The sequence below is a fragment of the Solanum lycopersicum genome, chromosome 2 (assembly GCF_036512215.1).
Source record: "Solanum lycopersicum chromosome 2, SLM_r2.1".
NCBI lineage: Eukaryota > Viridiplantae > Streptophyta > Magnoliopsida > Solanales > Solanaceae > Solanum > Solanum lycopersicum.
In genome coordinates, this window is record NC_090801.1 from 65975967 (window position 1) to 66003434 (window position 27468).

Sequence of the window (27468 nt, forward strand, 5' to 3'; positions counted from 1 at the left end):
GTTAGGCTCAATCTTGTTATGTTACAATACTTTCAGTTTGTTCATTCTTTATGTATGAACTTTTGAATCTAACCGTCTATTATACTTGTAAAACATTCATATGATTACTTTTAAAGCAATATTATAATATCTTGAAAGTGCTGGAAATAATCCAAAGACAAATATGGATTCTTTATTTAGCTGCAACGATGTTTAAATTGAACAAAATAAGAAACATTTTTCTTCTCATATTTTTCTCCTGGAGAGTTTTTTTTTTTTACTAAATGAAAAAGACGATAACTGAAAATTTCTTAAGCTAAATTGTTGACAAAACCAATAATTAAAAAAGATAAAGTTTGGAAGAGGACAAATGATGCACTAATATTATAAACCATAGAGATTATTAATAAACAATGAAAAATAAAAGATGTTCTTAAATCTCAGCCCAAAAACGAAGGGACTACTTTAGGCTTTTTCTCTTTTAACAGTCATACTTGGCAATATTGTTCTAGACTTCTAGTACTTACAATTTCAACTCCTACTCCCACTTGGCTCCATGTTCTTTACTCCATTTTGATCCCATAAGCAGTTAGATTTTGGGTGTAATTTCAGAGACATAATCCAGATGGTCCCTTATGACTACATTGGCCTTTTAACATTTATTTTTAGATACAGATTTTTTATCTTTTGTAAAAAAAATTTAAGTTAATAATTAATAAGGTAGGGATCAGTGTCAAACCCTCGTTTATACAAACAAGCATAATATTCCTTTTTTGTAGTTCCTTTGATGATTAATTCATAAGGTAAGGTTCAATATCAAACTCTTGTTAATACGAACATGATAGTGGAATTGATCTAATTTTTTTTCCCTTTCATAAATTAATCTTTAATATTTGCTATAAATTGATACGTCAAGGCGATCTCTAGTTCTCTCTAACTTCCTTTAAGTAATGGTCTATCCAAACCTCAACAAAAGGAAAAAGTCATTATATTTACAACTGTGAGAAGTGTTTTTAATTTCAAATGCAAATATTTGATCCTTAGGGTGAAAGAACTCCAAAGTGTCTTAACTAGATGAAACAATTTTCAAATAACTCTCAAGTAAAATTTTACAAGACAGGTTTTCATTTTGTGAAGCTCATTTCAAATAAAGAATCATTGATCCCGATTGTTCCTTTTTGATGGATCCTAAATTTTCATCATGATTTGTACCTTATTTTCCTCTTACCTGGTATCAACTTTTTTACCTAATAATTGGTCGCTTTTTTCCCATCAGAAAATCAAACTAACTTGAAAATGATTACACAGAAACTTCTCTCCCTAGCCTCGCATTTGGGATTACATTTCCCGAGTGCAAACCGGTAAAATTGTAGCCCATGTTCGCCAGTGTGTATATGTAAGAGCCAATGACACAATGACAGACGTCATTGCATATAAACAGGCTTACATTGCGAAGGTGAGAGATGTCTCCATTTCATTATTAACACGTCAGACGACTGGGATTGAACTTCACAAAGCAGCTTTTGGAAATTGATTCCAGTTTTATACAAAATCAGGATTTGCATTAGCTGAAGCTGAAGCCACCCAAAATCCCCTAATATGAGTTATGACTCATACAATCTAGATGCATCACACAACAGTTAGCATAATTGCACTGTTATTCACCCACCCAATCTCACTAGACGAGATCAGAATCACAACAATGTAATGGATGGGGTTTCAGCAACATGTCACATCAGAACTGGATTGTTGCTCTTCATCTAATACTCAAATATACATGTACAACAAAAACGTAATGTTCATAGCATGTATAAGATGTCCGAGCATCACATGTTGGCTGTTGTTTCCTTAATCTCCTCCATAGTAATCGTCTGTGAAACAAAAGACAGAAGAGTCGCCTTAGTAGCAGATATAAGTGCAAGACACACGCTAGGCAATGACAGCATATAATAGTAATCCTTTGTTTTTTACAATACCCTTAGGGAGTCAGATAGCCAAAAGAGGAAAAGGGCTATAGACCAAATACTCAAATCTAAGAAGGTAACTATAAATCAAGCTTCGCATATTTGCATTTGGTTTACCTGTTCTTCTCCAGCAAAATCATTATCAGGGGTCAGAAAAAGCATGCAGTGACACTCCTTCCTGTAATGCAAGTTTATAAGAAAGATACGGAGCCTTATTTTGGAGATTTTATAAATGATAAAATATTACTATCCATGATTACTTGGATTCAGAGAATGCAGACTAAAAGGGTGATACCAGATATACATGATGGCACACATAATTGAGCTAGAAACACTAAATGGCTTCTCCGGTCAAGGTTTCCATTTCTGGTCAAGCAGACAATTTTCTTTGCAGAATCCAAACAGAAACCACAATATATCAAACCCTTCTGTACAATTCAGACCTTAGCATGTTGAACAACCAAAGGACACAAGGGCAACTGACAAGTTATCTTTAAATTCATGCACCCATAACTGTAGTTGCTGACCACTGTCTCTCATGCATTACAAAGATTTATTATTCAGATATTCAAGGCCTAAAAGCTCAAAGTAAAACACTTAATGAAGCCTTATCTTACCAAAAAGCTAGCGGCAAACCTAAAAGAAAGTATCTCCAACAGAAAGGAGGAAAAATGCCATCACAGAATACAAAGAATTTATATTGATTTCGATTTATTGAATCCCCTATTTCTGGTACTGTTTTTACTCTCAGCAAGACAAAAAAAAAAAAACATGACATGACATGCCCAAAATACAACCAGTTCTGAACACAAGCAAAAACAGCTTACCTCTCTCTCATTGGTACACACGGACAATTCCAGAAGCCCTGCTGCGCTTCTGCAGCTTTGTCATCATAATGCCTGAAAATTAAAATGACAACAATATGGTATAGTTTCATGGTAATGATGAAATTACAAAGGTACTGCGGTAACTGGGAAGGAGCAAAGCATGAAAACCATCAAAACATATGTGTCAGGAACGAATATTTACCTGCAGGGGCAGAGTGGAGCACCCAATGTATCCTTGTGCTCTGCCAAACCCTAAGCATAGGTCAACGAATACCATTAATTAAATTCCGCCCTCGCTGTAGGAATAGATGTTTCAATAATAAGGAATATAGAAACCACTGTGAGTAGGGATTAAGACATCATAACAAGAGCAGTACAAAACTAGAAATCAACTAAGCTCCACCAAAGTGAATGTCTTTCTTATGCACATAAATCAGTCAAACGTGATATGCTTCTGATATGGATTTCTAGTAAAACATCTTAATAAGTTGTGAAAGTAAAGGAGTTCCCTAACCTAAAAAAACAGTTACCCATAAAATTGAACGGATTGCTGTAGCAAAACTGCTTTTCAAGGATAAGGATATGCCAATTAGTCATAGAGTATTCTTTGAATCTAGACTTAAACTTTGGTCCTATACTTGACTAATCCCTCCGTCCCATATTTTTATTTTGAGAAGGTAACATTTGTGTATATTTGACTAAAACAGTAGATAGGTTGTACTCAAACCATATTTACCTCCGTCCCATATTATGTAACACACTTTCCTTTTTAGTTTGTTAAAAAAGAATGACACATTTCTCTTTTTAGAAACTATTTAGTCCATGTATCCTCGCTTTACTCTGTCATGTTGGAACCCTCGCCGCCATTAATTTAAAACGAAAAGATATGTGGTAACTCTAACCATTACTCATTTACAAGGATACTTTTGGTACTTTGCATGCATGTGACTTGTAGTTTCTTCTTCGGCGATTTATACTACTATATGCTATTTCTTGTACTTCGACTGTAGTATTATTTGTTATAGCTATTGTTCCTTTTCTTTTAAGAATGCTTGTAAGGTTTGCATACACACTACCCTCCCCTGACCTCACCTGACCTCACTTGTGGGATTACACCAAGTATGTTGTTGTTGTTGATAGAGTCTTTGTATAACATACATACATTCATGTCCAGCCCACAAACTCCATTAGTATGTTCTCGATTCAAATTTCTAAAATGTGATAGCTCTATTCTTTGTACAGCAATATAATTTGGAGAACCTCATAAGACACTAAGCATCCAACATCAAAAGGGAAAAGTCATAATGACCATTTACAATCACTATGCATCAAACCAATAAAAGATACTAATAAGCCACGTTCTGTCACACCCTTGGATACATCCTTATGTTTGATTCTCTATCAAAACCCAATAGGATACTTATCATAGTAGCATATAAGATTCACTTCTTTCTATAGGGTACTTTTGATGTGGATAAGGCTTTAAAATCATTTTCATGGAAGTTGAACAGAGTCAGTCCTAGGGTGAAGATCATCGGATGGAAAAATGGATTGAGCTGGCTGTAGTTCTAAAGTTAAAGCAAGGAGTGCAGAAACTGAGGGAAAAAACCTATGTTCTTTTGGCATCAACTTCCCATTCACCTCGGTTGTTATTTCTAATGTTTTTGGTATCATATCGTTATCATTATAGTTGTTTATTGGTGGGTAGCTAATAGCTATTATCAATAAGTAATTGCGGAATGTAACCCAACAAAACCAAGAACACCAAGAGGATCCTCAACTACCTAACACAGTCTAGAAGAGCACCTTCCACATTATCACAAGACTTTCCCTTATGTGGGTGCGCCCATTGGTATTGATGCTTCCAGTGCCTCTTCACAAAGAAAGGATTGAATTCTGTCCTGTTCCATCTCAAAAGAAGGACAGCATGTTGGATTGATCTTTGTGATTGGCTTGTATTTAGCAATCTATTAACTCCGTCACAGTCACATTCTCTGAAACTTGAGATAAATCTATTCTTCTATCTTGTTTATGAGATGATAAAATCTATTCTTCTATCTTGTTTATGAGATGGTAAATCTTGTACTCACATTATTAAAAGTTTCTCAATTCTTATTCCCTTCTTTGTGTTAAAAATTCCTTGTATAACTGTCCTTTATTATATAATTAGCTTTGTGCTATTGTTTATCTCTCATTATAAGTCTTTGATAATTGATATCCCCTCAGTTCAAGAGTTTCCACAGCTCCACAATTTTAAATTCATACTTTCACGAACTTACATAGAAATATGCTTCTAGAAGATACACGAACACACACCTAAACCTGAAATATAAAGTGAAGGATACCTGGGAAAAAGTGATTGGCTATTCAAGCTCTAAACCAAAGGTATCACTTTTTTTTTTATGAGGTAATAAGACCAAAGTAGAACTTCTGAGCAACAAAATACTATTCAACAATAATCAAGCAGCTATAGTATAGAAGCAACTTTTTGGAACTGAAATGACATCACACACTTGCAGCTTGTCCTAAACTTCAAGTATACAGAATGCCATTATCTTGGAGTTAGTAAAACGACAATACAGTTTCCAAGCAGATACGATAAATTCTCACTTTATAGCCTAGGAGGGAGTATCCTAACGTTCAAAACATTTGTATAAGTTGTCGTACTCTGACTGCACTGTGCTTACTGATGACTTTTGGTCAATTTAACAGCATAAAAACAATATCTGCATGAAATGGTAAATTTTCAACATTAAAGTTATTACTTTTACAGTAACTTACTTACCAGCTAACACAGAAACCACGAGCTGAAATAGTGAGTTAATAACCCACTCTGTTTAGTGCTAATGCAGCAGTCACAAAATTATAGCGGCAATACAAAACAAAATTAAGAAGCTACCGAAGACAGCTTTCATGGAGACGAAAGGCCCCAGTCCCAATTCAATCCCTAAAACATATTCTCATTAAGTAAAATAGAAAAGAACAATCAAGTGTCAAACCTTGAGATTAAATGGAAAATATGATTTGAAACACATACTAAAGACGTAAACATATGAGTGTGGATAGTAAATGCACAATATATCATTAGATGAGAAAGGGAAAAGAAAGTACCTTGATGACCACAGAAGTAACACCTTTGTCCATGCAGAAATATGTTTCTGACCTGCGAGCATACTGCTCCGAGAATTTCCTCATGATTTCAACAGATTTCTCTGATGGCTCCACTACATATGCAAACAACACACCCATGAAATTAGCCATTTCAGTAAAATCAATAGATCAACTTCTACTGATTTCGTTGATTTGATCTTCCCAATTATATTTGATCTAGCTGAATAAATACTATTATCATTTCTCGGAAGAAATCACAAATAAATCTATAGATGCTTATCCCTGGTAACTATAATGAGCCTTCAAGATCTATAACAGCAGTATATACACTCTAAACTCAAGACTAAATAACTATAATGAGCCTTCAAGAGCTATAGCAGCAGTATATACACTCTAAACTCAAGACTAAATGTGAAGAAATTAAAGCTCGAAACGCTTTTAACATCCAATTAGTCTCCATGGATCGAATTTCAGGATCTTATCGCCATACGCAAACTAACAACTCAAAATCGAAAAGAGAAAACACTGAAATCGAAATAACATTGAATACAAAAACAGAATTCACAGTTGCACGAACTCAATAAACACAAACTAGTTCAAAGCATTTTATTTCCAAAAATATGGCAACTGAGAGGAAATCAGAAGAAGAATCTATAAACTGTAGGAAGTTGATCAATGATTACTTTTGGCTACGGTGAGGCAGCGATGAGTAGAAGAAGGCTTAGGACGAGTAGCAAAAGATGAAATTCCAAAGCCAACGCTGTAGGAGGTGGAAGCTTGAAGAGTTCTCATGGCGGATTCCGGTAGTTGTTGCTTCGTTGTCTCGTTTTCTGCTCCGACTTTCCGATTGAGTCAAAAATGTGATTCTGTTAACCACCACAACTTCGGAAAGGAAAAAATCTCTTTCGTACAGCGTTGATATTTATATATTACTATCCGTTCTCTCCTTTTCTTTTCACCTAATATCTGAAGAAAAATTATAATTAAAATAAATTAATAAACGGGTCTCGCGTGCGCCACTCGTTGCAATATCGTCGGAGAAAATTACAGAGCCACTTGTTCACCCGCTTCCGTTACTTCACTACGTTACGCCAACTTCGCGTGGGCTTTTGGACATCTTCTCTATGAATGGGCTTTTCGACTTGGTCCATACTCCAACTATTCTTTTTAGGGTCATTTGTACATTTTTCCTATTTCATGTTAGGTCTATAATTAATGTCATTCATAACCAAAAAAAACATTAATTTACTCATATATTTTGTTTCTGCATGATTTTAATTTCTAAAAAATTTATGCTCTATTCCTATAAGTTCAATTGTTAAAGCATAAAAATGAAAGATTAGGTCATTTAAAGGTAGAAAAGTTTAAAAAAAAATCATTCGAAGAACATATAATTCTATAGACAGTTTCATAGATAAAATTGCACATGATCCTTTATAAGAGGGATATTTATTTATGTAGTTAAGAATATTGATAGAAACAGTTATAAAATCATTAATAATCATCAGTTCAGTAATAAATTCATCTTCCATTAACGAAAAGATATATTATGATTTGTAAAACTAAAGAAAAATGTATCTTTGAAATTTTGAAAGAATTTGTGCCAAAATCTTTAATGCATTTAGGTGTGTTTCGAAATACTTTTGTTCCCTTATATCGGAATCGTCATATTCATTGAAGCACATTATAAAAGTTCGGCTGCACAATTTCTACTATAACGGGTAAATTATACTACAAAAATTGTCATCTATAATTTATCTCTGGGAGATGAAGATTTAGCTAATTGCCTCGTCCAATATTTGGATGAGACCTGTTTTCGTACTCGTCATAATATGCAATCATTGTGTATCAACGGCATATTTTGTTTATAGAATTAAAATGGAGATGTCGCGATTCGTAATCCTTTCATAAAAAGAACATGTATTTCTTCCTAAAGTACCAGACATTGAAAAATTTTCCCAATCAATAATTATTAGTAGTTACCTCTTCGGTTTTAATTTCACTGACTATAAACATAAGTATTAATGAGGTACATGGTTTTCTTTCAAAATAGGTTAGTACATGAGATTAAATACTTAATTTTTACCATATAAGTGGACAAGTTGTGGAGGGTTATATCCGAGGAGTGGATGCCCAATTTTTGTACTACAAGTAACTGTGTTTGTATAGACGGAATCTATTGTGAAAATTGATTTAGACCTAATATTGTTGTGATTAATATTGTTAGAGAAAAGTTAATTAGAACAATATCGTTCCCTAATGAAAGAGTATTTACATTAACGGGAATGATGAATACAATAGTAGAAATAAAGGGACAAGTTGCACTAGTTGTAAATGACAAGAATGATGTTGATGAATGCTTCAGTAAAATTTGTGTGTATATTTTGAAAAATATTATTTTGTATTAGGTATGCTAAGTTATACTTGTATGAGGTATTATTTAATTAATAAATGGGATTAAACTATCTGCCAAGTGTCGAGTGACATCTATTAAGTCATTTTAATTTTTTTTTTTGTTTTTTACTTATTTCAATATGTTTTTACTTTTATTTGTTTAAAATAATTTTTTTAACCAATCTAATTAGTTTATATTTTTTATTTTTTGTTTTACACTTATCAACATATTTTTTGTTTTTATTTTTTGAACACATTTTTTCTTAACTAATCTAATTAATTTGTGTTTCTTTTTTAGTTTTGCACTTATTTCAATATATTCTATGTTTTATTTTTAAAAATGTTTTTTTCTTAACTAATCTAATTACTTTATGCTTTTCTTTAATTATTTTTTATTTTACACTTATTTCAATATATTTTTTGTTTTCATTTAAAATGTCTTTAACTAATCTAATTAGTTTCTGTTTTTTCTTTTTTATGTAGTGAATTTTGATTTGATTTTTTATGTTGTACAAGTTTTTATTTTACTATATTATTTTTTATTTATTTTATGTTATTTATTCATATTTTAATAAAGAGTTGTTTGTATTTAATTTTTCGTATTTTAATAGTTTCTTTAATTCTAATAATTATTTTTTATCAAAAGTATAAATAAAATTTTGTAAAGTTGAAAGAAGTCTTTTAAGGAATAAAATTATCATTTTATTAACTCATTTTCTAATAAACATGCAAGGAAAGTAAATAAATAAAATATTTATTAAATTTCACCTGACTTGAATTTCAAAATTTAAAAACATTGCATAAATTGAAAGAATGATTACGTATTTATATTAGTGTTATGAACATTTTTTAAAAATTATTAAAATATGAAAATGCAAATTTGTAACAATGGTTGAAAGAGAAATCAAATAAAAAAATAAAAAATAAGAGAGAAGGAGGGAAAAACGTCACAAAAGGAAGAGAGGGAAAAAAAGTTTGGGCTATTTTTTTTTTGAAATAGGACCCAGTTAACTACTTGTCAAAAAATAAATGAAGGATCATACAAATTTTGTCTACCACATAACACTTGTGCCTCATTCGTCATAAAATTTTTAGTATATTCTCAAATGGTACTAGTGAAACAGAGGCATGGGTAAAGCATATAATTGAGCTGCCATCATTGTCAACAACAACATCTCTATTTACAACAATCATAAAGGAGAGATTGTATGGATTCCAGATAGTAATTAACACTTTGCACATGTTCTTATATGACAATGGATTGAAACAATGGGGAAAAGTTTGAGATACAAAGGAATTATGAACAACAATGTATCACGGATCCGTATAGTGTTTTTCTATATCTTGTAGAAAGTATTAGGCCAAGAGTTAATCTAGTATTGAACCACCTACGAGAAATATGGTGGACTCATTTATCCTTAATCAAGACGTGGTGGATTTAGGTAACGTTGATACATAGTCATTTTTTTTACGGAGCACTTTATTTTTAACGTAAAATTTTTCCGCACGAATTTAAATTTAGTTGGACTTCAATGTGAATATAAACACCGGTGAAAAATTAAAAATAAAATTAGTATCGAACAAGGATTGATTCTAAGCACATGTATGGTTTAATTTTATGTCTCTTGTTTAAAATACTACGTTATCATTACTCTTCTATTAACTTATTTTTCAATTCTACTACTATTTGTTGTTTTCTCTGCATTGGTCTTAGTTTTTTTTATATGTTTTAGCTTAGTCGAGTTTTTAGCAAAAACAACATCTTACTTTTTTACGATAATAATAAATTATTTACACACCACTCTTACGATTATTATTATCGCATTTAGAACAATTTATTATCAAATGTTCTAACACACGCGTGTGTATTGAGGATTCATTAGCACTAATGGCTTTGTTTTTAGATGATATTTAAATTTTGTCTATGTACACATCCAAACCTAACATTAACCAAAAGAGTAATTTTTCAAGCTATATCTGTTAACTTTTAAAATAGGGAAAGAATATAATATTTGGGTATATATTGGACATTAATGGCAGACGATAAATGTATATCACTGGTATACATGATTTTTGCATATTTCGATCATATTGGTACATTAATGGCAGACGATAAATCTTTTAACTTTGGTGTCACTAAGGCCCATTACGACATTTCCTGAACACTAAGGCCCATCATGATATTTCATACCCATCAAGCCCACTACGTGGACCGTCATGATTCACAAATCGCAACAGCTTCATTTTCCCTTATTTTTTTCTTATTTTTATGAGAAAGAGAGCTTCAATCTCACCCTAATCTGCTGGAGAATCAGCTGAATTTCGTCGATTAATCACATTTCTGCTTCAATATTCATGGTAAGTCCCTATCTTCGATCTGTAATTTTTTTGCGCCACCAAAATACAAATGAAAATTTGTTGTGAGAATACGCCTTACGTGCATTTTGATGCGTCCTCGGTTTGTTCGTTGATTACTCTTTTGGTACTCTTCATAGGATATTTATTGCAAATTTATATTTTCAGAGATGTGGCTTAATTTTAACTGATTCGAATGGCCATGGTATTCCTAGAAAGATGAATGATGAGGAACCCTAAATTTTATTTGGCTAGCACATGTGGGTATTGCTTTTGATCTTTTTTGATTCCTGGATAAGTTATTCAGGAGAGGTGTTGCTTCATTGATCTGCTTTCGTTGAAAAAAAATGGGTTATTTTTTTAGATTGGAGTATGTTATAAGTTATGCAAGTTCATATTTTGAACCTAACCTCCTTATCAGAACTCTTTAATTCATAGACTCCGTAGCTTCTTTTCTTTGTTTGTGTGTGTTTTCAACTTTGTAATTTAGAATGAGTTATATGTATATAGATTAATAAGGAGTTAGTGTAGTCTTCCGCTGTACTTTGAATTAAGCTCTTTCAAGGTAAGCTTCTTTTTTCAGGGAAAGAAAACCTTCATACTCTATTACTTCGGAAGGCTTATGTATTTATTTTAGAGAGGTAGATGTAAATTAAATTAGTACCTAAACTTTGAAAACAGTTAGTTAGAGATGTTTTGCGTAAGTGTTTCCTCCCCTCCCCCACCCAGACATCAAAAGGAGGGTATTCTTTTTGTTTCTTCCCCTCTTGTGCAATTCCCTTAGCATCAGGTATTAACAATCTATTTTGGGAATAATTTTTTTGGAAATGTTACTGTTACTCTCTCGATCTTATGTTTCTATTCAATCAACTCTGCTTCGGTGAGTTTAGCAAAGTGTACCCCATCTAAAGCCTGGAAAAGAGTTGTGTTGTGGTTGGTCTCCTAGAAAAAGAGAGTATTTTGCAATCATGATGCATAGACCCATCGCTTAGTGCAGTATAATACAATCTTTTACCTTTGTAATTATGCTTGCTCAGTCTCGCCTCTTATGAGGCTAAAATTACTGATGTGTGGCATGTTCTTCTAACAGGCACCTATAAAGGGCCTTCTTTCTCTACAACGAACTGCATTAGCTCAGCGTTCTAGTGAAAGATGGGGCCAATATGGTAGGTTATTTAGCACTCAGGCTGCATCAACTGCTAGCACTCCCCAACCTACACCCCCACCCCCACCTCCCGAGAGGACTCACTTTGGTGGCCTTAAAGATGAGGATCGTATTTTCACAAATCTCTACGGATTGCATGACCCTTACCTCAAAGGTGCCATGAAGCGAGGAGATTGGTACAGAACAAAAGATCTTGTCATCAAGGGTTCTGACTGGATCGTGAATGAAATGAAGAAATCTGGTCTTCGAGGACGTGGTGGTGCTGGTTTTCCATCTGGTCTCAAATGGTCCTTCATGCCAAAGACAACAGATGGCCGTCCTTCATATCTTGTCGTCAATGCTGATGAAAGTGAACCTGGAACCTGTAAAGACAGGGAAATCATGCGGCATGACCCACACAAGTTGTTGGAAGGCTGTCTGATTGCAGGAGTGGGGATGAGAGCTAGAGCTGCTTATATTTATATCAGGGGAGAGTATGTGAATGAAAGGTTGAGCCTTCAGAAGGCTAGACAAGAAGCCTATGAAGCTGGATTGTTGGGGAAAAATGCTTGTGGATCTGGTTATGATTTTGACGTATATATTCATTTTGGTGCTGGTGCCTATATTTGTGGTGAAGAGACAGCTCTTCTGGAGAGCCTTGAGGGCAAACAAGGCAAACCAAGATTGAAGCCTCCATTTCCAGCTAATGCAGGACTATATGGATGTCCAACAACTGTTACAAATGTTGAAACAGTAGCTGTTTCACCAACCATCTTAAGGCGTGGTCCAGAGTGGTTTGCTAGTTTTGGCCGGAAGAATAATGCCGGGACAAAGCTGTTTTGCATCTCAGGCCATGTTAACAAGCCCTGTACAGTTGAAGAGGAAATGAGTATTTCATTGAAGGAGCTGCTAGAGAGGCACTGTGGTGGTGTGCGTGGAGGATGGGACAATTTGCTTGCTGTTATACCAGGAGGTTCATCTGTTCCACTGCTTCCCAAGAACATATGTGAGGATGTACTTATGGATTTTGATGCACTCAAAGCTGTGCAGTCAGGGTTGGGAACTGCTGCTGTAATTGTCATGGACAAGTCAACTGATGTTGTAGATGCAATTGCAAGGCTCTCGTACTTCTACAAGCACGAGAGTTGTGGTCAATGTACACCATGTAGGGAAGGCACAGGATGGCTTTGGATGATCATGGAAAGAATGAAGGTTGGCAATGCAAAGTTGGAAGAGATTGACATGCTCCAAGAGGTGACAAAACAGATTGAAGGGCACACTATTTGTGCCTTGGGTGACGCTGCTGCTTGGCCAGTACAGGGTCTTATTAGGCACTTTAGACCAGAGCTAGAAAGGAGGATCAGGGAGCATGCAGAGAGGGAGCTACAACAGGCAGCTGCTGCTTGATTCTTTTATGAGGTTGGTTCTTAAACTTTTGTTACATTTACATTGTAGTGTTTGATACTTGATAGTAACCATGAATCATCATCTTAATAAAACATTCATCTAAAAATTCGTTGCATGCTGTAAACTTTAATAAAGTGAAATTGGTTTCCAAACTCTTTCTAGTTCCCTTTTTTTGTTCGGATAATGGGTCTTTTTTTATCCTCTTGTTGTTTGGATTATCAAAGATCATAGTAACATGTACAAAATACTCCAAGCCCAAGGTACACCTCTCAGGAACTTTATCTCCTGCCCTTTTGTAATACTGCTGACCTCTCGCTAGGTCAATGCAACTTCAATTATTTCTGTCATGACAAAGAATTACCAAAATTTCCTTCCAACCGGACTCTTCTTTTGACCAATATAGGAGAAACCAAAAAAAAAAAAAAAAAAGAAAGGAGCAGGAACAGTCATAAAACTGGCGACTTTAGTGGATGTTGCATGACAACCCTGTGCATGGGAATGTGTTCTTTGATCACTGAAATTGAGGGACACGGCTCTCCAAAAATTAAGAAATTAATGAAAAAAAGCTTGAAAGGTGTGCCTGTAGTTATAATCTAATTGAATATAGCAAAATGATCTAAACAGCTCTGTGATCTTCAACATTTTGCATATTCCATCTTCATGTATGAAGTTAAATATACTTGTCAATAGTCATCCTATTGAATTGCTACACAGAGTCTCTGTAACCAGCCCTGCCTTTGACAAATTTAAGCACTGATGTCTAATCTTGAAGCATACCGACTTCACCACTCTGATCATTGTTGGTACAATGCTATAATAGATTGATTCCTCCCCACCACCCCTGCCTTCCCTATTGGTCATGTCCCTCAAATATTGATTTTCATACTTGCTGAATAATTAAATTACTTGTATGTATCACGGCATGGCTATTTCATAATCGTTTCATGTCTCTGCCTTTCAGTTTGCTGTTTGATACCATGGGAATAAATTTTGAGAAGTACCAGAAGTATGAATGTGGGAGGGGAAAGCAGGACGCAGAGCTTCCCTATATCCAGCCACTTTTTATTATCAAACTTGTGTAGAACTATTGTTACATTGTTGGCCCAATGGGTAATTTATGTTTCAGAGCTGGTACATCTAATGTCTTAATGTTTCCTTACATTATCATTGCCATGGTTTTGGTAGTTGAAAGATGCTTTAATATTTGTCATGTTGCGTTAAATAAGATCTACACTTTGGCAATTCCAATTTTCCCATTAACAGCTTTTGTACTTTTTTGGCCTCGAAATTCCTTTGTTGCTCAGGCATGTTATCTGCTCATAGTCTTGCGCTCTTTCTCCAACTTAGATTTCACATCTTTTGAGAAATGATCAAATACTGCAGCGAATGCTGTGAATTAATCCACCAAGGTATTAGATCAGCCGCTTCGTAGCTGACAACTCTATTTTCTCACACTTTGCGGGCGAGATTCAACTAAAAAAATTTGACCAACATTTTAAATTTATTATTTTTCAAATTTGATATGAAAAATAATTATGTATGTTTGAATATCTAGCTAGCGTTTGGCCATAGATTTCCAAATATTCTTGGCAAACATTATTTGAGTGAAAATTTGGGTGAAATTTCACCATGTGTTTGGCCATAAAATTTGGGAAATATATTTCACCTTTTTAGAAAAATTTGATTTATACGCACAAGTTTTAAAAACTATCAAAACTAACTAAAAGTTTGTATTACAAGTCAATTGAATGTTCGTTACAACAATAACAAATAATGTCCATGACACTAAAGCAATGTGGTGATTTGGAGTGAGTGCAACAACAATTATTCCATACATCGTGAAGTAGACAAAGTACATGACTTTGTTACCTAAAGCCAATTTTTAATAATTTTCATCAACAATCATATCATTATTTAATATTCACTAAATATTTTATCACTATTTTGGTGTTCACGTAAAAAATGATGTAATACAACGCAAGCAACAACTAGAGAGGGTGTTTTTGTAAAAGATAAAAGATTGGGGTAAAATTTTAATTTTTAAAATATCCCAAATAATGAGATTTGGCCCAAATACTAGAAAAAACTAGTATTTGAAAATTTGGAATATTTGTCAAAAATATTTGCCAAATAATGGCAAATTGTATGGACAAACATTATTTGCCAAATTTTTCCTAAATATTATTTGAAAAATTTATGTCCAAACGGGCCCCTAGTGTTGATTAAAAAGAATGTCATAAAGACAATGTCATATATTAGATTTTTGGTGAATTTATATGTTTACATACTTGTTTTGTCATGAACATAACTAATCTAAAACCAGTATGTAATCTAAAGGAACATGTGCAATGTGCATCAGTCTTTTTTGTTTCTAGGGAAAATTAAAAAGATGACATGGTAATAGATGCGTATTTTTGAATTGAAACTTCTATTTACATAAAATGTAAATTAGCAGCGCCACTTAACTGACATACAGAATCTCTCCAGTTGATGCACAATGACCATGAGACAGGAATTATCATGTGGAACTTATTCCAGCTACTGAAATTCTGCAAGGAGAGAAGTTTGGTGGAAGCCGATTCCCTTTCATTTGTATGGGAGAGGTGATGCACAATTTAGATTCCAACTCCACACCAAGAAAGCAATTGTTAGATGCATGCACAGACAATTCAGAGACCATCATCGGGTGCACAAAAGCGTTGTTAGATGAGAGCTCAAGGCTTTGAACCTAAAAAAACCAACTGGTAACTTCCCTTTTACCAAGGTTGTTGCCTATGAAGCAACTTCCATATCATTGTTGGACTGCAAGCCACATTCAAGTCTGATTGCTGATATAAGTTCAGGAGATATTGACATTAGTTCCTTTTGCTCTCTGCTGTTTTTCGAATTACTGGTGTCATTTCCATTAGAAGCACCACGCTCTCCACCTGGTCCCCAACCTCTATACAATATGACTTTGCTTGGCTCTTGAGAAACAAGAACAGCACCTGTAGCTTGCTGCAGTAAGTGTCAAAAGATAGGCTTTCAGTGAATATGGGGGTGCTGCCAAATTAAACGAGCAACTAAAATAGCCAATAAACAAACCTCCAGCTTAAAAACCACCTCCCTAACTGAAGTCCCTTTTGCCCTTCCTTTGACATTCACAATCGCAAGAGGATACTTCTTAAAGTGTTCTTTGATATTTTTTGCAACTCCAGTAACAATATTGCTCCTCCCTGATATGAAGGTGCAAAGGAAGACAAGGTTTAAGGTCAGGAGTCGCCAAGACTGCTTAGGGTGGGGAGAAAGATCAACAGCATGATATGCAGAAAACGCGGAATTCCCAATCGCATCAAATAAATTTATCCTGCTCTTTCAAGGTGAAAACTACAACTAAATGCATTCCAGTTTACCATCAGGTCCACCACAAGTGAAATATTCTAATATCCCAAAACCAAATCTCATAACAATGAAGATTTGAGTGAATACCCAACTCAGTGAAAGCTAAAGCTTGCAGTGTCATCTCGCTTAAGATGAAAATGCCCCGCAGTTGGCAAAAGGTTAATTCTTTGTTTTCAAAACTAGCAACTCTATACAACAAACTACAACACAGTAGGAGGAATATAGAGAAAATAAAAGAGGTTCTCATTACCAACAGCAAGCACTGGTTGCTTCTTCATCTTGAGGGCTTGTTTTCTGAGAAGCAGCCTCTCCCTGTTGGAAAGCTGTACTCTTCTGGTAGACATCCCTTCGGACCTACTCCGGGTGGATCTAAGTGTTTGTTGAGGTTTTACAGGAGGAGGTTGAGACACCTCCATTTTATTGTTAACTTCCCGAGGTTTGTTGAAACTTCTGGTCTCAGAAAAGTGGATCTTAACTTCTCCCTAGAATCAATGAGAAAGACATCCGAATTTTTTTAACCATTAACCTTGTGATGGAAAAGAAATAGTGTAATAGTTGTGAAGAGAAAATGAACTTTACCCTGGAAGACTTAGAAACAGATTCACTCACTGCACTGCCGAATGTTTCTTGATCCACATTCACATTGAACATACTTTTCGACTCTTTGATTGATGAAATAGATTGATGCTGAGGTTGAATTGTATCACCCATAGCCTCAACCTTGCCCTCATATTGGAAAAACGGATTAATTGGAAATTCTTGCTGCGAATCGTGGTCTGTGTCCGAGAAATCATTTGATAATTCTTTCTGAGAACTGGGGTCAGTGTCTTCTGCAGCATCTCCAGAATCCTGAATATAAAAGCTAAATAAGCTTCTCTCTCTATCAATACACACTGCAAAATAATAAAAAGTGCAAGAAATGATACAACAGAGTTTGAGGACCACATACATTTAACCATTGATTGATATCAACCATTTTGAACATATTTCATAATCAGCAGAGCCTTTTTTTTCAATTTTGCTCAGTACTCTATGATACAGAAACTCATATAACAATGTTTGATTCTAGAAGGATTGTTTTTACAATGACATTCAGCATGCAGTTGGGAAGCAGAAAAACCTATCCCAGATAGAAAAGGTTACGAACATCAAATTCCTTAAATTACAAATTTGGGTCATGTGGGCAGCAGCTATTTTGACTTATCATTAATTATGATGACTAAAGAAGACAATGACACAGGATTCTACAACCAAGTTTTCATACATAAAAATAAGATGCAAGTGGTTATATGTCCACAAAACTCCAGATCCATCCATCTCTTAAACATAGGTATTAACGATACATGCTGTCCTAATAAATTTAATGAAAGCATAAAGAATATGCATAAGACTTGAAGGCAAGTTGTTTGTGCCTATTGGGGTATCTGAAAGACTTCTGAAGGTGACACACTAGCTTGTACCTTATATATGGTTGATAAAGGATCTCGAATCCAACAAGCATCAAAGATATGAGAAGCAACACGAAACATAATTGTTCCTTCAACAGTGACAGAATATTGTACAATAAATGGATTAATTTTCACCTCAATAGGACTTGCTACAATAGACTGGTAATTAGTTCCACCTGCAGCATCTGATATGCCCATCACGGGTACCTGCCTATCAACTATATCCGGGGACTGAATATGACTTATCTCCTCATTCTTGGCCTGAACCAAAGCAAATCGTGCAACATTTCAATATAATTTAGAAATGAGCTAGTAACTGGAACACAAAAATCAAAGCAACTCAAATAAGGTAAGATAACACACCAACCGTGACTGCAAAGCCTCTATATTTTGTGTAAGCTTTAAGACATGTAATTTCAATGACTGCATCAGAAAACAAAGTAAAAGAAAGATTAGCAGTGGAAGAGTTTTGGCAGAAGCATCAGAAAGAAAGACGAGTGAAAAGAAGAGGAGATAAATGGAAATCTATAGAAATAAGAAACCTCACAAGGTTAGAGAAGCTTACAGACTGTCATACAAAATGGTTCACCAGCACCTCAACTCAAATGTGTTGCAGAAATACACTGACACTTTTTTGTTATTTCCCTTTCTATTTTTTGATGGTAAAAGTACAGTGATAATAATAGAAGGAAAACCATCTCTAGAAACAAGTGCCAGCAAATTTAACTAGTTGTGAGAACAAGAATTAGAAACAGATACATAACAAATGGAAAATGCCCTCATTATAAAAAAAATTTAAAGTACCAACACATAAGCTATTCCTTATGTTGAGTTATGTAGTTAAATGTCTAGATTGGTTGAAGGCTTCCAAAGTGGTCTATCGAGGTCTTGGATTACTCCAAAGTCTAAGCATGACCATATGATTTTGGGCTGAAAGCTCAAATTCTTTCACATATACTAGAGCTAACCTTTGTAAGTCTATCATTGCACCCAAATCAGGTTACACATGCAAGACGGTGTTGAATTATATGGTTGTCGCACTTGGGTAGTGCAAGAATTTCCAATGGAGTCCATAAAAGGATGGGCTAGATGTTGGATTCTTTCACAGCTAAACTTACCATGGTTCCTTTTTAACCAAAACCCCCCATGTTTATGCCTAGACGTTTAAATGACTCGACGTACTTCCACGAACAAAAGTGGATCACACAAAATAATACGATTTTGATACTGAGTGACAAAGTTGGCTATTCTTCAGACCACATGAGGAAAGGCCTCTTTGGAGATTTTCCTTTTCTCGAGTAAAGTTGGGTTTTTTAATACATTCTAACTCTGAAATTGGCTGGGATAAGTTACATTTCAATTCTGCCACTCTTCATATAGTCTTTTAGTAGAAAGTGAGATGTATAGCTGCAATCATATTTAAGTGGGTAAATCAGAACGTTAGATTTTTTTTATTTTTTTTTTTGAGATACACAAAAGAATCAGAATGTTAGATTTTGAATGGAAGGAGAGAAAAGTATAGTTGATAAAGGGGTCAAATCTACTTCAAAATTTTAAAACCAAGCCAAAGTCAATTACTAAAATAAAGAGGTATTATATCTGGGAACTTCTAGATGCATTTACTGGCACCTTAAATACTACTTAAATACTACAACATTACCTGACGTCGCTGAGCCTCTATAGAGCGCTTCATTGCTTCTCTTTTACTTAGAAGAGTCTGAGGCCTCAATGAAGCAGGCCTTTCGTAGTTCTTTCCTCGGTATACAATGATCGCATAACCCTTATTAACTCGCTCAACAGCAACTAGTATTCCCCCACTCTCTGCCTCTAACATCCTAGCTATTTGGTGGACCTCTTCAATGTTTTTCCTCCCCGTTATTACCTTCACCAATTCCCTATACTTCCAATGAAGGTGCATGTTCTCGACTGTTCCATCAAAGACTCCCCGCCTACCTGAGCATGAGCAGAGAAATAAATGAGTCAACTTCCATAAATTTGTTGGCAAAACAAATAGGCTTGCAGTACAGAGGCACTCACCAAGAAGTAAGAAAGGCTTCATTCTCAAGCCAATCTTCCTCAACATGAATCTTTCTTCTTCAGTTATTCCCTCTTTGTCCATATCAGATTGTTGAGGCACCTCATCCTCCTCAAGCTCCAGAAGGAGCTTCTCTGCCTCGGCTTTCTTTTCTAATGCCTGGCATGAAAACATAAAACATTCAAACATAAATATTAGAATCTCGAGAAAGTGGACAGGCACAACCATTTTGAACACGTACAGTGGTTAATTTATCTGCAGTTCTCTTGATAGCAGCTTCCATGGAAGTAAGTTTCTTTTTTTCTTGGACACCTTTCTGGTTATTTCTGTGTGCATGTCCATCATCAGAAACACTTTCTGTAGTGGATTGTTTCCTTTCCTTAGCATTTGCTACTGATGAATTAAAACCATTCCGCTTTTCCTCTTCAAAAACTTGCTTTCTCCGTTCTTCTATTGCTGAAGAGACTGCAGAGGGCAAGAAGTCCTTCCCTCGGTAGAAGACAATAAATTCCCTATCCCTCGAGAGCAAGGTTCCTCCAGTCAGCCACTGCAAAGTTTACTTTTATGTGAAACACATTAGGATAAGTTTTACAAAGTATATTCAGTTTCTGGAGAAGACCAAACTGTTGCATAAAAACAAAAAAGTTTCATCAAAGGACTAAACTAATTTCACAAACCTTTAGCTCTTCCACCATCAGTTCACTGTTAGTGTTCTGAACTCCTCTTTTGACAGCAACTTTTGCAATTTCACATTTCTCCCATAGCTTCACAATTGCAGCAGCCAATCCTTGAAGTTTTCTGTTTCTTCCTGATAAAGATACACGAGCAAGTATAACAAGTGTTTTCTAGTTAAATAACACTTTGAAATCAGATTAAGCTTACCTAATACAAAATGGCAAGGCAAAGGTCGACCAAGTCTCCTCAGTGTTGTCATTTCGTCATTTGTCAATTTAGGTTTTACTCCATAAGGAAGTAGACGGAAAGGTCTCTTGTACCCGGGGACTATAGCTGGCAAAAGATCTGCATCAATAGGCAGTGGCTCACAACCCCACCAATCGGTAAAGCGAGGACCAAGTCCTTCCAGCAACTTGTCTGCTTCTTCAGTATGTTCTGCCTCTCCAGGCAATTCAAATCGGACTCTGTCTGGAGAACCTACACCCTGGATTACACGTGGAGGAGATTTTCTGTCCGATGCATCAGATTTTACCGCATCTATGCCAGATGAGTTAGTCATGTGCTCTTCCGCACCCATGAACAAGTCAGGGTTAGCATCTTGTGCACTGTTATTCTCGAAGCTATTCTCAGAGAAATAAGGATACTTGTAATCAGCTCCTCTATACAAAATTATATTACTTCCAGATCTCCATATAACAAGACCTCCAGTTTTCTTCTGTGAATATTTAAATAAGCCAAAGTAATGATAAGAATTATGGTAGAGGTGTACTGCACATTAAAACTAACTTACGAGCTATGAATTCTACCTATGAAAAAGCAATACGGTTAAACACCAAACCATTATAATTCTTGATCAGGAAACTCATGTCATATAGAATATAACATATCTGAGACATCTAAAGGAAAAGTAAATTCATATACTCAGAATTAGTGGTATAGAGAAGTGCAGGGCAAACAACCATAGGATCAGTAAACCAGTTGCATACATTCTTCTGGTATCCATGTCCTCTAAGGCAATTAACTCACTTTCTTTAATTAAATATGCAACACAGAGGGCTGAAGAAATTGCCAAAGTGAAGCTGTTTCATATTGTTTTCTTACATTAATCTACACAGGAAAATCCAAGAATGCAGTTTCAATTTCTTTAAACAATGACAATTGAGTATTGGGGTGTAAGTATTATTAACCTCTAACAACTCATGAGTCCTCTTCATATTCAACCTACATATGTCCTCGCACGTAATTTTAACAAGCTCGATACGCCTCCATCTTTCATGAATACCATTCACAATCCCCTCAGTAATCCCAGCCTTTCCAATCTTTAACTTTTTCCTGAGCGCAATCCCAACTGTCCTCAGCCTCCTCAATTCCTCAGCTGGCAAAGTAAGCTCCGCCAAACTAGGCGCTCTCTCTTTCTTATACTCCTTATTCTTCAACCTCTCCTTGTCCTTCTCCTTCAAGAACTCATCCCTCAATTCATGAAACTTCTGTATAGATTTCCCTAAACCAGGCTGCGGTACTGGGTTTTCAGGCGTACTCCAACTGGTGTCAAGCGTGTGACCCACGCGGTACTTGGGTAATTGGGTAGGCAAAGGAACGAAAATTTGACCGGGTGAGTTTGCAGTGGGATTAGAACTCAAAGCATTTTCTTGGGTTTCTTGATTCTTGGGTTGTTCAACAAATCCAAGACTGCGTAGCTTGTCGGCGATTCTTCGGATGGCGGATTCCGGTAAAGCTTCAGTATCAGGGGATGCGGCGAAAACAGGAAGGGAATCACGAGGAAAGAAGGGTTTTGGAGAAAGAGAGGGTGTACTAGAGAAGAGGGAATGTGATGGTGAGGGTTTTAAGAGGGTTTTAGAAGGGTTTATGGGATGGAAGTTGCAGAAAGGAAGCAACATTGGTGTTGAGGAAGATGATGCTATCCTTACATTGACAATTGATCAAAAATGAATTCTGCCTCCGCTATATTTTAGCCCCAATGCGCTGGGTACCTATTTATATTAAGTTACTTAAAATTAATGAACTGGTATGATTTTTAAAACTTAATCATAATCAAACAATATGCAATTTTATTTTAATTTGTTGAATTTTTTAAAAAGCCTATTTAATGTGTATGAACGAATCAGATCTGTAGAACACTCTTAACATTAATCAGGTGTGTAGTACACTCTTAACATTATTCAGATCATCTGTTTTGGTCGTACTTTTTATCTCATAACTAAAAACTTTTTTTTTCTCTTTTCTCAATCAAACACCATTTTTTCTCTATTGAACTGATAAGTTTTCATAAATCGTATTTTTTTTATATTAATAATTTTCTTGGTGTATTGTTATTTATCAAGGTTTTTGAATGAAAAAATAGTACTTCAAATCATGATTACTAAAACTTTTTTTTTATCAAAAGTGATATATTTTGTTGAAATAAAATTTTAATAATAGTTTGTTAATATAATATTCAATTTCACATGCACATTCACATATTGAAAACAAACAGTATTTGATTATTTAAATATTTAATGTTCAGATTTAAAGACTTATTCTTAATATTCAGATGTGTATTTAGATTAACACCTAAATCTTAATACAAATTTTAATATTTCAAATGTATATTTAGATTCAAATCTCTTAACCTTAATAGAAACAAATGAGGTCTAAAGAAATATTTGATAAAAAATTAATTTTCTAACGTCCTCTATTAAAGCAAATTCGCAAAAGTAAAATCTTCTTATCAAAGGTTACTTTGTTTCCATAGCTTAAACTTCTGCTATGCAATTGATAATATAGAATGAATATACATAAGTATAGTTTATAAAACAAGATTGTGATAAATTGTGCAAATTTAACGAACATCCTTCTTAGTATTAAATTTTTTAAGGCTGGCCCCAATATCTGGAGACTTGTGGAATAGTTAAAGGGATGTTGCATCCTATTATTTGCATACAAGTTTCATTATTTTACAAACCAGAAATCATACAAAATGTCAAATGCACAAGTGAATGAATGATAATGAGCTTCACAAGTATCTCCTATTTACAGTTGAATTTCATTGATCACTAAAATTGATACCCTTTTTTCACATTCCAAAACCACTTTCAACCTTCACTTGAAAAGAACTTGTCAGCAGATTGTATACATAAAGGCGTTCATGCAATGGTCATGTGACTATCCCTGCGTATGGATCGTGTGTTAAGTAAGGAATGACATCAACGCTGAAACTAATGGTAGTAACATTTTATTTATTTTTTCAATTCATTGAGCATCTACAATATCAGATTTTTTCTTTAGCAACTTCCTTACAGCTCTTAAGTCTAAACTTACATTTTAGCCTGCAAATACTGATCCACGGTGAGAGGTTTGGGACCACCAAACCAATTGATCATAAATATCTCTTCAATCTCTAATTTGTATATCTGGAAATCGTGACTCTTGGGCCAACCTGCCATTAGTTACATGTGAGGGTTGTTGTTAACAAAAGTAAACATAGGACGACAGTAGTAGTTTAGAATGGCAGATCCAAGACATTTACCTTCCATCTCAGGGTGTTTTGTAAATAAAGCAGTTTGAGCAAAGCTAGTTTCCTTTGGATCTCCAGCAACCACTTTCAACTAAAACAGCACAGACACAAAGTATGATAATGTTAGCAAGAATGTGGACGATATACTTACACTTAAGAACAAAGGAACTACAAATCAACTCTTAGTTTTCTGGACATCCAAGCCACACGTTTGCATATCAGCATGTACTTCATATGCTTAACGAGTGAACCCATCAACGTCGTAATTGCTTCAATTAGCACAACATATAATGATAACAACCATGGTGAAAACAGATTCTCCAATTATCCATATTATGTTTTTTAGTTTCCTCTTTTCTTTTCTACATTGATGCAGACCGACTACAGTGTCATAGTGAAAAGTTGAGGGCAAATGATTACCAAGGAACCAGTTAGTGGAAAGTTCAGACTACCAGTCTGTTTCAGAATTAAATGTGTGCAGCAATATGCAAGTATACTTTCTAACTTCTGCGAGCAAGCATAATATTGAGTTTCAGGATGACTCAAATTACCATAATACCTGAAATGTCTTTTATATCCTCAAGTATTGCGTGAAAAAATTAACTTTAATAATATATCCTCATGCATTGCATGAACATCTGAGAAACTAACCTCGAATATATCAATATTTGGATCAAAATCCAATTAAAGTCAAGCTTACTACTAGCTAACCTTGCATTTAGTATGTCCAGTTACGTGTCAAGATCTCAGAGCTCAAATTTTTCTTAGAGATTCTCATCCGTAGATGAGTCTCCCTAATTATCTTTTATAAGGTTTGGCAAGAGGGCCCCTTCCTCATTATCCTTGTATAGAATCCACAACAAAAAGTGGGGCTCCATTCTCCCTAAGGTCTTTTATCCTCCTTTGTAAGTATTTCCTCTTTTACTGTTCATTTCTAAATGTAGAACTAAGGGGGATACGCTGAACTTTGGAGTGAAAATATGCCCTGAAAGAGTGGGATACAGAATATTCGGCATGATACAAAAAACTCTTGTTTAAAAGACACCTGCATCAAATTAAATAAAATCTCTTGTATAAAGGAGAAGAGTTGTTAGTGCAACCACCTTTCCTACGAGGGTAATTTTGGCACAAGATGGGTTCTCAGGATCTTTCTTGCCGCAAGTTCCAATGGCGTACTCACTGATTGTAAATGATGATCTCTGGTCTTTCAATGCATTTCTAGCAGTGGGATCAAGCGTTGTTAAGTAGAAGTATGGTATACCACGGCCTTTGTCCGGTAACCCATCACTAAATGAGACAACATTCCTGCACAACAGAAAGTACTTCAAGATAAGACTACTAAAACAAGCTTGAACAGCATCAAATCCATAAAACATCTCATTCCACAAATCCTCCATCTCTTGTCCTAAAATTTATCGGGGTTCAAGAAACATGAAATTCTATGTTGATAGATTTCAAAGAATTCAAAGTCCAAACCCCTTCAAAATCGAACAAAGAACTATCACCTGAATTAAAATTATCACCATTCCACTTTCTTATGTAGACATTTCCTTTTCCTAAAGTGATACTTGACTTACGATCATGCAGCTTCAGAATGCACTAAAAGAAATACTGTAAATTGTATGCTATAAGAGTAATGGCAAAAACAAATACATTTCTAATACCAAATAACATGATGACAATCAGGTTGACCCCTCCCTTATGAAGTTAACATTAAATAAAGGACATCCCGAAACCTTTTTCTTTCCTTTTTGGTAGTAAAATGAGAATTCTGAGCATCAGGAAATACATGACTGCAGAAAAGCTTTCCAAAAGAGTCAACTTTTAGGACTATCAGATAATCTCAATCCATCCATAAGCAAAACTTAAAACAAACAAAATAGCTCCCCAAACAATTTACAGAGATATAGGCTAACATACATACCCGAACGGTGCTCCTCCCATATCACTTGCTATAGTACTGCAAAAGAAAGGTCACTGAATCAGCTTTCAGGTAAAATTATCAGTTATTATTTATTTAGTCAGTACAGTTATCTGTTATAGGCAATAAGTTGACTTTAGCTGCCACAAATGAAACATCTTTAATGCAGATCCATTTCAATTTGTTTGTTGTTTCAAAAGAAGTTCTCTTCCTTTTTTGGGCACTCTTCAATCCAACTTTTCACGTAGCATGTCAAAATACTATACATTCTGCATATCTTTAGTTTAACACCACAATATTCAAATTTTTCTTTACTTTTAAACACTCCATATCAAGGTCAAAATTAGACAAATAAACTGAAACAAAAGGAGTAACTGAGAAGTTGTGCTACACAAGAAACAAGAAAAATTATGTCTTTACACTTACAGCAATCAATCAAGAATCTCGATCTGTCTAGGTCATGAACTATGAAGCAAAATCAACAACAATCAATATCCCAAACCAACTGGGGTTGACTAAAAATAACAAATCGAAGTAAAAGATTCGATCTTTCAGTTAGAAAAAAGAGAACTACTACATACTTGAGGACACCCCAATAATTCTGAGAAACGAGCCATCGAGCAAATAAGGCAGCATCATCCGGCTTGGGTCTGGACATTGACAGTAAAAGAGGGCGCCCATGAACAGAATCTTTGAAAAAAGCCAAGAAGAACACCAAAAGAAGAAAAATCGAAGCTGCCCTGTTGATGATATTCATGATGTTTACTGTACAAATGTAGGAGTGTTTGCAGAGTACTGTCTGGTATTTATTTATATATAATTGTTATATGTCTAGTACAAGATAAGGATTTTGAAATTATGACTTGCATAATGAGTAAAGCCAAAACGGAAAGTGCAATTTTTTTACTTAAACAGAGCAAGAAGTTTCGGAGAGGAACAGCCTAAAGGATGCGTGCACACGAGAAGTGCAATATTAAAAACAAGGTTCCTGCACCAAAATGTGATAAATAACGTGTGTGGTTTTTAAAAGAAAGTGCTTATTCTGCTATTTTAGTTATTTTATATGCGTGCACACAAGAAAGAAATGACTTTTTTAAATTTTTCACCGTTAAATTAAGTCTTTAAGTCTAACTCACATCTTTAGTTGAGTCATCTATTAAAAGTATATTTTATATGACTTTTTCGAATGAAAATTATAAGAAGTTTACCTATCTTGTTAATCATGTCATTCTGTTGAAATATACTTTTTGTTTTTATAAACACACTAGCAATCTTCTACTATTTTTGTTTGTTTATAAAAACAAAAAGTATAT

General features: G+C 34.8%; 4 protein-coding genes across 4 annotated transcripts; 1 reads left to right on the top strand and 3 right to left on the bottom strand.

Moving 5' to 3' along the window:
• Positions 1 to 1451: 1451 nt before the first annotated feature.
• Positions 1452 to 7020, bottom strand: LOC101268336 (ferredoxin-thioredoxin reductase catalytic chain, chloroplastic). The gene is made up of 6 exons (XM_004232221.4): positions 6565 to 7020; positions 5882 to 5994; positions 2973 to 3022; positions 2771 to 2842; positions 2061 to 2121; positions 1452 to 1850 (listed from the first exon to the last, which is right to left on the bottom strand). The coding sequence occupies exons 1-6, from the start codon at positions 6671 to 6673 to the stop codon at positions 1806 to 1808; spliced, it is 450 nt and encodes a 149-aa protein (XP_004232269.1). The 5' UTR covers positions 6674 to 7020; the 3' UTR covers positions 1452 to 1805.
• Positions 7021 to 10484: 3464 nt separating this feature from the next.
• Positions 10485 to 14423, top strand: LOC101268050 (NADH dehydrogenase [ubiquinone] flavoprotein 1, mitochondrial). The gene is made up of 3 exons (XM_004232220.5): positions 10485 to 10633; positions 11721 to 13193; positions 14143 to 14423. The coding sequence occupies exons 1-2, from the start codon at positions 10631 to 10633 to the stop codon at positions 13179 to 13181; spliced, it is 1464 nt and encodes a 487-aa protein (XP_004232268.1). The 5' UTR covers positions 10485 to 10630; the 3' UTR covers positions 13182 to 13193; positions 14143 to 14423.
• A 976-nt stretch (positions 14424 to 15399) lies between these two features.
• Positions 15400 to 22700, bottom strand: LOC101267759 (CRM-domain containing factor CFM2, chloroplastic). Its single transcript, XM_004232219.5, has 12 exons — positions 21908 to 22700; positions 20928 to 21435; positions 20723 to 20853; positions 20287 to 20592; positions 20048 to 20204; positions 19671 to 19963; positions 18374 to 18433; positions 18146 to 18271; positions 17142 to 17411; positions 16813 to 17044; positions 16266 to 16396; positions 15400 to 16178 (listed from the first exon to the last, which is right to left on the bottom strand). The coding sequence occupies exons 1-12, from the start codon at positions 22616 to 22618 to the stop codon at positions 15954 to 15956; spliced, it is 3150 nt and encodes a 1049-aa protein (XP_004232267.1). The 5' UTR covers positions 22619 to 22700; the 3' UTR covers positions 15400 to 15953.
• An 858-nt stretch (positions 22701 to 23558) lies between these two features.
• Positions 23559 to 27185, bottom strand: LOC101267469 (uncharacterized). Its single transcript, XM_004232218.5, has 6 exons — positions 26737 to 27185; positions 26159 to 26194; positions 25338 to 25539; positions 24247 to 24325; positions 24039 to 24156; positions 23559 to 23888 (listed from the first exon to the last, which is right to left on the bottom strand). Exons 1-6 carry the CDS (start codon positions 26910 to 26912, stop codon positions 23864 to 23866), a joined length of 636 nt encoding a protein of 211 aa, XP_004232266.1. The 5' UTR covers positions 26913 to 27185; the 3' UTR covers positions 23559 to 23863.
• Positions 27186 to 27468: the final 283 nt, after the last annotated feature.

Bases quoted from the DNA above. Each gene is read 5' to 3' on its own strand.
- LOC101268336 (XM_004232221.4), bottom strand. From the start codon at position 6,673: ATGAGAACTCTTCAAGCTTCCACCTCCTACAGCGTTGGCTTTGGAATT. The intron at 3,023-5,881 runs GTACTTTCTTTT...ACCTATGCTTAG, and splicing joins TTACTTCTGTGGTCATCAAG to GGTTTGGCAGAGCACAAGGA. The intron at 1,851-2,060 runs GTAAACCAAATG...TTTGTTTCACAG, and splicing joins ATTTTGCTGGAGAAGAACAG to ACGATTACTATGGAGGAGAT.
- LOC101267759 (XM_004232219.5), bottom strand. From the start codon at position 22,618: ATGTTGCTTCCTTTCTGCAACTTCCATCCCATAAACCCTTCTAAAACC. The intron at 20,205-20,286 runs GTACGTGTTCAA...TTTTCATGCCAG, and splicing joins CTGCAGATAAATTAACCACT to GCATTAGAAAAGAAAGCCGA. The intron at 16,179-16,265 runs GTTTGTTTATTG...CACTTACTGCAG, and splicing joins AGGTGGTTTTTAAGCTGGAG to CAAGCTACAGGTGCTGTTCT.
- LOC101267469 (XM_004232218.5), bottom strand. From the start codon at position 26,912: ATGAATATCATCAACAGGGCAGCTTCGATTTTTCTTCTTTTGGTGTTC. The intron at 25,540-26,158 runs GTATGTATGTTA...TCTGTTGTGCAG, and splicing joins ATGGGAGGAGCACCGTTCGG to GAATGTTGTCTCATTTAGTG. The intron at 23,889-24,038 runs GTAAGTTTAGAC...ATCCATACGCAG, and splicing joins CAGTATTTGCAGGCTAAAAT to GGATAGTCACATGACCATTG.